We start from the raw sequence: 11,145 nt of genomic DNA on the forward strand, positions 1-11,145 counted from the left end.
AGGTGGCACTGATGGGCATTGACAGGCAGCACTGATATATGGGACTGATAGGTGGCACTGATTGGCAGTACTGATAGGTGGCACTGAAAGGCAGCTCAGATGGGCACTGGCAGGTGGCACTGATGGGCACTGGCAGGTGGCACTGATGGACATTGACAGGTGGCACTGCTGGGGCTACACTGATCATCAGGGCACACTGATCATCAGTGCAGATGTCCCCTCCGCGGAATGCAGATTACCGGCTCTCCTCTCCTCTCGAGCTGTCAGCATGACAGCTCGAGAGGAGAGAAATGCCGATAACCGGCATTTCCCTGTTTACATGTGATCAGCTGTGATTGGACACAGCTGATCACATGACTGAGCCGATTCGGATCCGTGATCCGCTGTGTCCAAGGGACACAGCGCACCGCCGATCGCCGTGCTGCGCACTCCGGGAGCCGCGCATGCGCGGTGAGAATGGGAGGACATCATATGACGTCCTCCCAGAATGAGAAAACCACCTTGCGTCCGTCATATTACTATATGATGGGCGGGAGGTGGTTAAAGTGGTTCTGAAAGGCTGAAGGTTTTTTTTTACCTTAATGCATTCTCTGTATTAGGGCTCATTCACACCATGGTGCAGACATCAGTTTTTCTGCCGGCGTTCTGCAAGGGCACAAAAAAATCATTTGTTCTTTATGAGCCCTGTTCACACCACGACATCAGTGTCACGTGCAGATTTTTTCTGTGCAGGAATCTGCAATGTGTGTAAAACTCATTGAAACACACATGAAAACTGATCCAAACTGATCACACTGCAAGTGAAATATGCACGGCAGTTTCCATCAGTTTTTCTGCACGTATGGTGTGAATGAGGCCTAAAGGTAAAAAACCTCCTGACTGCAGCCCCTCTTATTTATACTTACCTGAGCCCGATCGCGATCCAGCAATGCGCATGAGAGTGTTGGCTGTCGCCTTCCTCATAGGCTCAAAGACATTGGCTCCTGCTGCTGTCAGTCACAACTACAGTGCCTTTAAATGTATCCTTACCCCTTGAAATTTTCCACATTTTGTCATGTTACAACCAAAAATGTAAATGTATTTTATTGGGGTTTTATGTGATAGGCCAACACAAAGTACACATAATTGTGAAGTGAACGAAAAATGATAAATGGTTTTCAAAAGTTTTCACAAATATCTGAAAAGTGTGACGTGCATTTGTATTCAGCCCCCTTTACTCTGATACCCCTAACTAAAATCTAGTGGAATCAATTGCCACTTGTGTGTAATTTAAATACAGGTTTTCTCTGAAGCCCTCAGAGGTTTTCTAGAGAAGATTAGTGAACAAAAAGCATCAGGAAGGTTAAGGAGCACACAAGACAGGGCAGGGATAAAGTTGTGGAGAAGTTTAAAGAAGGGTTAGGTTATAATAAATATCCCGAGCTTTGAACAGGTAGCACTGTCCAATCCATCATCCGAAAATCGGAGTATGGCACAACTGCAAACTACCAAGACATGGCTGTCCACCTAAACTGACAGGCCGGGCAAGAAGTGCATTAATCAGAGAAGCAACCAAGAAGCCCACGGTAACTCTGGAGGAGCTACAGAGATCCACAGCTCAGGTGGGAGAATCTGTCCACAGGACAACTATTAGTCGTGCACTCCACAAATCTGCCCTTTATGGAAGAGTGGCAAGAAGAAATCCATTGATGAAAGAAAGCCATAAGAAGTCCTGTTTGCAGTTTGCGAGAAGCCATGTGGAGGTCACCGCAAATGTGGAAGAAGGTGCTCTGGTCAGATGAGACCAAAATTGAACTTTTTGCCCTAAAAACAAAACGCTATGTGTGGCGGAAAACTAACACTGCACATCACCCTAAACACACCATCCCCACCATGAAACATGGCGGTGGCAGCATCATGTGGTAGGGATGCTTTTCTTTAGCAGGGACAGGGAAGCTAGTCAGAGTTGATGGGAAGGTGGATGGAGCCAAATACAGGGCAATCTTAGAAGAAAGCCTGTTAGAATCTGCAAGTCTTGAGACTGGGAGGAGGTTCACCTTCCAGCAGGACGACACTAAACATACAGCCAGAGCTACAATGGAATGGTTTAGATCAAAGCATATTCATGTGTTAGAATGGCCCAGTCAAAGTCCAGACCTAAGTCCAATTGAGAATCTGTGGCAAGACTTGAAAATTGCTGTTCACAGACGATCTCCATCCAATCTGACAGATCTTGAGCTATTTTGCAACGAAGAATGGGCAAAAATGTCACTCTCTAGATGTGCAAAGCTGGTAGAGACATCCCCAAAAAGACTTGCAGCTGTAATTGCAGTGAAAAGTGGTTCTACAAAGTATTGATATTTTTTTTATAATCTAACCCTGCTTTAAATGTTTCCACAATTTTTATCCCTGACCTGCCTGGTGTGTTCCTTGGCTTTCATGATGCTGTTTGTTCACTAATGTTTTCTAACAAACCTCTGAGGGCTTCACAGAACAACTGTATTTATACTGAGAATAAATTACACACAGATGGACTCTATTTACTAATTAGGTGACTTCTGAAGGCAATTGGTTCCACTAGATTTTAGTTAGGAGTATCAGAGTAAAGGGGGCTGAATACAAATGCACACCACACTTTTCACATATTTATTTGTAAAAAATGTTCAGAACCATCTATCATTTTCCTTCCACTTCACAATTATGTGCCACTTTGTGTTGGTCTATCACATAAAATCCCAATAAAATACATTTACGTTTTTTCGCTGTAACATGACGTGGAAAAATTCGAGGGTATGAATACTTTTTCAAGCCACTGTAGTAAGGAGGCTTATGTGTCTATGGAAACACAGAGCTGGCACGGGAGTGAGTCTACACAAGTGTGCCCATTGCAAGCAGCTTCTTATGGTGGGCACGTGGTGGAGGGAGGAGCCAAGAGACCTAGCAGGGAACCTGAGAAGAGGCGGATCGGGGCTGCTCTGTGCAAAACCACTGCACAGAGCAGGTAAGTATACCATGTTTGTTACTTTTACATAAAGTATGGGTTTACAAACACTTTAAAGGGACTATATGGTCACAGGATGTACTTTCATTTTATAATATCAGCATTGTAATAACAATACAAACAATAGTTATGTTTGGCAATCCAGTATAAGCTTACTTGAAAAATCTCCTTTCATGTTGTGAGCTCTGCCTGTCTGCTAGCCATCTTTCCCCATACCTTTCCGGGTTCCCTGCATACTTTGCAGCTTCTCCTCTGCTGTTTACTGCCTGCAAGCTGTGATTTGTGTACTGAACCTCTTCCTCTCAGCACCTTAGTAGTTCAGAAGGCAGGCTCTGTGAAATGTGTGACACAGCTATTACGGTTGCACCGATACTGGTATTGGTGCCATTATCCAGTTTTTGCACATGTACTCATATAAACTGATACATTTGTGGTGCGATTTGAGCTCTTACATACATACAAATGAATGGGTTCAAATGGCACTGCAATGAATCACATGTGTTTTGAACAGGAATGCGGTGCAATTCCTATCAGAATCGCCTGTGGTTTCCGGCACCACTCCTGTGTGAACCCAATATACAAAGACAGGGAAGTGCCAACTAAGTACAGCAATAATGGGCTAACCGTTTACTAAAAATGTTATAACAACTCATGTTAAAAGTACATATCTTGCATGTCAAATCCAAATCTGTCCGGTCGTAGTATCCCTGTCCCGCGGTACCTGCCAGGAATGGAAAACTATGGCCGCTGGGGGAGATGTAGGAATTTCTGGGACCTTTTTTTTTTTTTCTCTTTTTTTTAAGGAAAGGATGATATCTTTCTTTGCTCTTTCCTAGTAGACTGTACAGTTCAGAATTAGCTCTAGATACAAAGGGGACCATATGCCTCCAATAGCACAACCTAGCAAGGTGCAGACATTGTAAAAAGATGTCCATTTTTAGATGTGCCTATATGATGGTATGTGTCATGGTGTCTAGATGACATACAAAATATCTTTGATTTCCCTTTAATAAGGAGACACACTAATAGTTTCTTGTGTAAGTAGCTCTTGTCTGTATAGTTGTATTTGTAGATAAGCTGGAGAAATGATCACAAGACTCCTATTTACTGTTGTGAAAGGCTGGTTTTCTCACAGACCACGTGGTGCTTTCTTTCTCAGGTAAGATCAGTACATGAGCACACAATCATTACAGAAGACAATGAGCAGGAATGTCTCTTGTCAGACATCTGTTATAGGACTTTGAGATACCTGGCTATATTGTTTTCTGTATTACAATTAAAGAAAACTGAACTACGGGACAGTCTCTCGCTCTGTATTTTGGGTCAAGCTTACATTAGTAGAATTTCAAATTAACATTTGTATGCAAATTCTTAGTACACGCAGTGACTTTGATGACGTATTTAAAGTGGTTGTAAGCCTTGGGTTTTTTTTACTTATTTTATTTATTTATTTCAGGTACTTGTATAGTGCCGTCAATTTACGCAGCGCTTTACATATGTATTGTACATTCACATCAGTCCCTAACCCTCAATGGGTCTACAATCTAAGGTCCCTAACTCACATTCATACATACACATACTAGGGCCAATTTAGAGAGAAGCCAATTAACCTACCTGCATGTCTTTAATGCATTAAGGCGAAAAACCTTCTGTGCTGCATGTGTTCCCCCTCACCCCCCTTATACTTGAGTCCAATCCTGATCCAGTGATGTGCATGAGAGCAGCGGCTCTTCCACTTCTTTCCCTCCTGACTGCGCAGATTGATAGCAGCCATTGGCTCCCACTTTTGTCAATCAAATTATGTGATGGGGCAGGGCCGGGCCACCCTATCTATAGCATTGGACGCAGACAAGGCGGCTCGTGGGCGAGCCTGCACAAGTGCCTTCATAGGAAGCAGCTTCTGCCAAAGAGGAGGAGCCTGGAGTACTGGTGTGGGAGCCCAGAAGAAGAGGATCGGAACTGATCTGTTCAAAACTATTGCACAGAGCAGGTAAGTATGACATGTTTATTATTTTAAACGGGGGAAAAAAAGCAAACCATTAATGTTACTTTAATTTGAGAGTACTTCAAAAATGAATGTAAGTGCAAGCAAAATTTTGATGTGAATGGCTTTTCCAAGCAAAATGCATACACTGTTAGAAATGTGTTCTTTCGAGAAAAAAATTCCATCCTGCTCCTTTGAATTTTCTCGCTGCTGCGGTTGAAAACAAATGTCAATTTGACCCCACTAACAAAATAATTATCATTCTTAAAACAAAAAAAATTCTAACAAACTGTTCACGTGTGGTGTGCTTACCGATGTTTTCTGCACTGGAAGAGCGCCAGTCATCGCTAGGATGCGCAAACATGTGTCCTGTTCGCACTGCAATGCAGCCTGGAGCTGCGATACAGGGAGCTGTGATAAAGTGTAGACTTGCTGCATTTTATCGCAATGCACAGGAAGGCACCGCATATCACTGTGCACTGGATAAAGTGGACTTTATATAAAGTTTACACAAAAAAGGGAGCTGTGTGATGTCGTAAAACACGCTTCACACTGCCCCTACCGGGCTGGCTCACTGCAGCTGAAATGGAGTGTGTGTGTGTGTATGTGTATGTGTGTGTGTGTGTGTGTGTATATATATATATATATATATATATATATATATATATGTGTGTGTGCATATACACACACTTTCACAGCAGAATCCGATCTGTGAGCACCTGTAGATCATTGGGCAGGGAGGAAGAACTGAGGTATACCTATACATAGGCACAGCTCTGTTGTGACAGGAGGGAGTGATTGATCGTGTGTCTGCAAAGTTGGGAACATGATCCATTACTTCCTCTTGTTCCAGCACCACTTAGTGTACACCAAGCACATATCTAGGCACACACTTAACCCTTTGATCACCTTAGATGTTAACCCCTTCCCAACCAATGTCATTTGTACAGTAATCAGTGTATATTTTTAGCACTGATCACTGTATTGCACCACTGTCAGTTTTTGTAAAACTGTCCGCCGCAATATCGCAGTCCCACTATAAGTCGCTGATTGCCGCCATTACTGGTATCAAAAATAAAAAAAATTTAAATTCCAGTATATGTCCCATAGTTTGTAGACACTATAGCTTTTGTGCAAACTAATGTACGCTTATTGGGATTTTTTTTTACATAAATTTTGTAGCAGAACACATTTTGGCTGAAATTTAAGAAGAAATTTGATTTTTAACATTTTTTTTTATTGGATATGTTTTAAAGTAGAAAATATAATGTTTTGTTTTTGTTTTTTTCAAAATTGTAAGTATTTTTTTGTTTTTAAAACAAAAAGTAAAAACTGTAGAGGTGATCAAATACCACCAAAAGAAAGCTCAATTTGTGGGGGAAAAAAGGACATACATTTAATTTGGGTATAGCGTTTGCATGACCGCATAATTGTCAGTTAAAGTAACGCAGTGCCATATTGCAAAAAATGGCCTGGTCAGGAAGGGGGGGTAATTCTTTCGGAGCTGAAGTAGTTAATAAATATATTCCAGGCACATCAAAACAAAAGTGTTCAATGTATTTGTTAGTTTTATTTCTAAAGCAGCTGCAAACTGAGTGGAGAAGCCCATGTCCTGACAGCAGGCTGCAGAATGGGATCCTTACTCTCAGTGGGGAAGCGGTGGTCTAATTGGAGAGAACTGACAAGCCTCCTGCTGAGTCTGACCAAGTCATCTGCAATCAGCAGAGCTCATGCTCCTCACTGATTGGAGATCTCTGGCTATAGGTCATCAGGGGACGAACTTCTGCAGAGACCACTGCTTTCATGCAGAAAGGCTTTTCTACACACGTTGTCACTGATTTGTTAAGGTCACAAACTTCATACTTTGTGCAAAATTGATCAAAACTGGAACAGACAGACTCTGGAGCATGGCAACCAAATCAGCCTTTATCTCCTGATTGTTCAGCATTGAAAATGAAAGCTAGAAGATGATTGGTTGCCACGCAAAGCCACTCCAGATTCTGACTGATCCAATTTCAGTAAATTCCTTTCATTTAGTTTGAATGCAGCTGGAAAGTTATTAGCAGATTTAAACTGGAAGTTCCACTGGGCCTTTATAATTTATTCGTACTTACTTGTGGCCATTTAGATAGGTGTAATTGTCAGGTATCCACAAATCTTTAATCGTATAGTGTATATAGGCATCATCCATTGTGTGTGGTACCACATAAAAAGGATTATACTTTCAGTGATAATACCTGATATGGCTTTAAATATGTTTACATGACAAGTAAAATATTGGAACCAATTTTAATTTCAAGTGCAGCAGATGCTTCGTATTTCCTCTGGCCATAGATATGCAACTCTAATATTTTAGGCACGCTGTCTGTCTGGTTTCTAAAATTGGTCCAGCCTTGCTGGATTACCATATGTCCATGTCATACCAATGACACAAATGTAATTCCTTCCCGCATGCCAGGGTGCTAGATGTAATCCTGAACTCTCCTTTCGGCCCCAAATCCAATCACTGTCCAAATCTTGCTGCCTCGACCTCCATAACAACATTACAAAGCTACTAATACAATCCCTCGTTATCTGTCACCTTGACTATTGCAGCTCCTTCATTAGCCTACCTTTACATAAGCTAGTTTCCCTTCATTCAATCATGAATGCTGCTGCCAGAATCATCCTCCTCACCAACTGTTCAGTGTCTGGTACCTCTCTCTGCCAATATCTCCATTGGCGTCCTCTCACTGCCAATATCTCCATTGGCATCCTCTCACTTTATGAATACATTTCGTAATACTAGCAAACAACCTACAAAGTCAACCACATTTCTGCCCCCAGCTACATCAGCAACCTTATTTAAATTACCAAACAAAAAAGTTCTTTTTGCTTCTCCCAAGGCCTCCTACTCTCTAGCTCCCTTGTCATCTCCTCCCACACTTGCCTCAAAGTGGTTATAAACTTCAGACTAAAATATGAACAAAGCATAATGTTCATATATGTACACACATAGTCTCAGTTAAGAGCCCTAAATGTCACTTTTGTCTGCTGCCTCCTTCCTCTTCTATCAGCATGTATCCGTTCTGACAAGTTTTCTTGACACCAAGAGAAAAATGGTGACAGGGGAGGGCACAGCCTATGATTGACAGCCCCAGCTCTGCTCCTGTGCACTGTGTGAAGGGGGTGTGTCTCTTCCTTCCAAATAACTGTCAGAGCTCTCCTCACTGAGCTCTGCAGAGTGTAACATCTGCTCTCCGCCCCCTTTTTTCTGGTCTCTCAGACATGCTTTAAAATGGAACACTTTAAATGGATGTAGAGAAGAGAATACTGCAAATAGAAATATACAACGTATGTAGGAGAATTTGTTTCATTTCTGTGTATTACCTGAAGCCAGTCACTTCAATGGGTATATGTAAGGGTTTGCAACCACTTTAAGGACTTCTGCAGGCCTCTTCCATCCTCTGGAACTCTTTACACCAGTCTGTCTGACTGTCTCCTATGCTGTCCACCTTTCAGTTGATGCCTGAAAACCCATCATTCCAGAGAGGCCTATTCCACCTCTAACTAATAGATTGTACTTTTACCTTCTCCAGCTGATCATCTCCCAGTTATTATTTTTTTGTATCACTTGACCTTTCCTGTTGGTTTGTAAGCTCTGATGAGATTTTTTTATTGAATTGTATTATAATTGCACTGTCTCCCTCTATTTTGTAAAGCGCTGGTCAAACTGTAGGTATAATCAGGATGTAAATCCTGTATAATAATATTAGGTAACTAATTCTGTGCTGTGTTTAAATTGCCACTTTTTTTTTTCTTAAGCAGTTTAACGAATTCATTGTAAAAAAAAACTTGTTAGACTTGACACCAGTCATACAGACATGTGATGAAAAGTATTCATTATACAGCTCGGGGACTGAAATTCTGTTTTCTTTCTTTCTCTTTTTTTTGTGCTAATGAAAGGTAAACGAAAATGGAGTCCATGCTGAACAAGCTGAAAAGTACTGTCACAAAAGTGACAGCAGATGTCACGAGTGCCGTGATGGGGAACCCGGTCACACGAGAGTTTGATGTAGGGAAACACATAGCCAGCGGTGGCAATGGGCTGGCTTGGAAAATTTTCCATGGCACGAAGAAATCCACCAAACAGGTATGTATTTAAAAAGCAGTATTTCCAGTTCAGATTGTATATTAGCCTAATGTCCGGTTTGCTTTGTAATAAGCTTGCGGAACTTATTATGCATACATTTTTGTAAGGCCTCTTTCACACAGGGCGGGCTCTGTTTGATCAACAGGGGATCAGTGGACAGATCCCCTGCTGATCTAGAGTGGGTGGATGACAGGTCCCTGTCTGCTCAGTTTATACAGCGTGGACACAGACGCAGCCTGCTCTGCTCTATGGGCCAGTGGATGTAAACAGATCGGCCTTCCATTTATACCTAACTGACCCTTGTGTTTTTTTTGTTTTGTTTTTTTTATGTTTTTTTAGTGAACTGGAGCAAATTGGAGGTTGGTGGGTGTAAACAGAGTCCATTTACACCCAAGGGTCCAAACAAGGGAGCACTCTCATCGTGCTTTACCGGGGTATACCACGTAATTTATTAAATAAAAAAGGATGTATACTCACAAACCAACATGATTATAGGCAGTATGAGTGATCCTCAGAGCTCTGAGGAATGGGGTTCAGCCCCTGAAATGCATCATTAGACACAGTTGTATTGTGACTGTTTTTGTGGATCACTCATACTGCCTATAATCACGTTGGTTTGTGAGTATACATCCTTTTTTGTTTAATAAATTACGTGGTATACCACGGTAATGCACGATGAGAGTGCGCCCTTGTTTGTTTTCATTTACCAGTGGTCAGATTTCCCGATCTCAGAAGGGCAGCACCTCTTCGATTGGCATTTTGGCAATTCCTTGGTTTGCATGAAGATTGGAGCGCTGGTTTTGTTTGCCTACACCCAAGGGTCCAATCCTGACCACCTAAAAAAATATATGTTTGCTCTTATTGAAAAATAAATTAAAACCCATATCTGTGCTTCACTGTATCATGAATGTGTCTGACATTTTATACCTTATTGCAGACAACTGTTTTCTTTTTTAGTAAGTGTGATTATAGGGTCACGGCAAGCATGTCAGAGGCATTACAATACACATTAAAGGCTCTGTATATCTAGCAAAAAAATATACATGGAAATGTATTTTAGTGAATAAGTCTGCTTATGTTATTCATTGCTGACTGAAAAGCAGGAGTATCACAATGCACCCAATAATTGTATTCATGGAGGAGTTGTACTTCTTTAACAGGAGGTTGCTGTTTTTGTGTTTGACAAGAAGTTGATTGACAAGTATCAGAAGTATGAAAAGGATCAAATCATAGATTCTCTAAAGAGAGGAGTTCAGCAATTAACACGTCTCCGGCACCCGCGGTTACTTACCGTACAGCACCCTCTTGAAGAGTCAAGGTAATGTAGCTATTGCTGTGCAGAAAGTATTGAGCAGATTAAACAGTAAGATCACACAAAACTACATTTTCTTGAACTTTACAGCTTTGAGCACAAGGGCTGGGGATTTGGTTCTTGTGATGTTAGGAGGGCCTGCTATTTTAAACTAAAGGGTATTTTGCCACTTTTTAGTGCCTGCTTTTACCAGTAAACGCAATTTATGTTTGTTTTAAAGCAAACATGTGCTTTCCTCATGCTGGGCAACCAACAGGTTAGTTTTAATGCCTCCCCTCGCCCCCAGTAGCTTAAACTTTTCCTTTACTACAGTGTTGATCTGTGCAGCCACTGAGAGCAAAGAAAACCCCAAGTACTTTCTGGTATTGAGGCAAATGTAGCTAACTTCCCTTCTACCCACATGACAGAGCCGGGGCTTGGCTAAGGTCCTTAACCAAGTTCTGCTCCTTGAGGGCAAGGAGTGATCCTCAGCTATGTGTAAGATCTGACTAGACCAACTTAGAGTACAGGGCTTTTTTTTACTTGACAGCGGTGGGGGTGTGTTAGACATGTAACTATATGCTGTCAATGAGAGGGTTTTAAGTCAAAGCTGTTTGCTTTAAGCTGGGGGCTGGCTGGTTTCCAAAGGCTATTTACATTTTCTGAGCAGCATTAAAGTGACGTTAAAAACATTCTATTCAAGAAAGTATTCTTAAAGCGGTAGTAAACCACAGCTTGAGAAGAGAAATCGCATACAT

The 11,145-nt window shown here is 41.6% G+C and overlaps 1 protein-coding gene across 2 annotated transcripts in view; it reads left to right on the forward strand.

The window, feature by feature from the left end:
• SCYL2 (SCY1 like pseudokinase 2) overlaps window positions 1-11,145 on the forward strand; it is a 64,402-nt gene that overhangs the window by 6,336 nt on the left and 46,921 nt on the right. For both annotated transcript variants that reach the window (XM_089694178.1, XM_089694187.1), the window contains exons 2-3: window positions 8,910-9,096; window positions 10,257-10,414. In XM_089694178.1, coding sequence (XP_089550304.1) covers window positions 8,920-9,096; window positions 10,257-10,414 — 335 coding nt within the window. In that variant the 5' untranslated portion in view covers window positions 8,910-8,919. The remainder of the gene's footprint in view (window positions 1-8,909; window positions 9,097-10,256; window positions 10,415-11,145) is intronic.

This window comes from Staurois parvus, unplaced genomic scaffold, assembly GCF_062004578.1.
Source record: "Staurois parvus isolate SC_StPar_1 unplaced genomic scaffold, SC_StPar_1.0 ptg000025l, whole genome shotgun sequence".
Lineage (NCBI taxonomy): Eukaryota > Metazoa > Chordata > Amphibia > Anura > Ranidae > Staurois > Staurois parvus.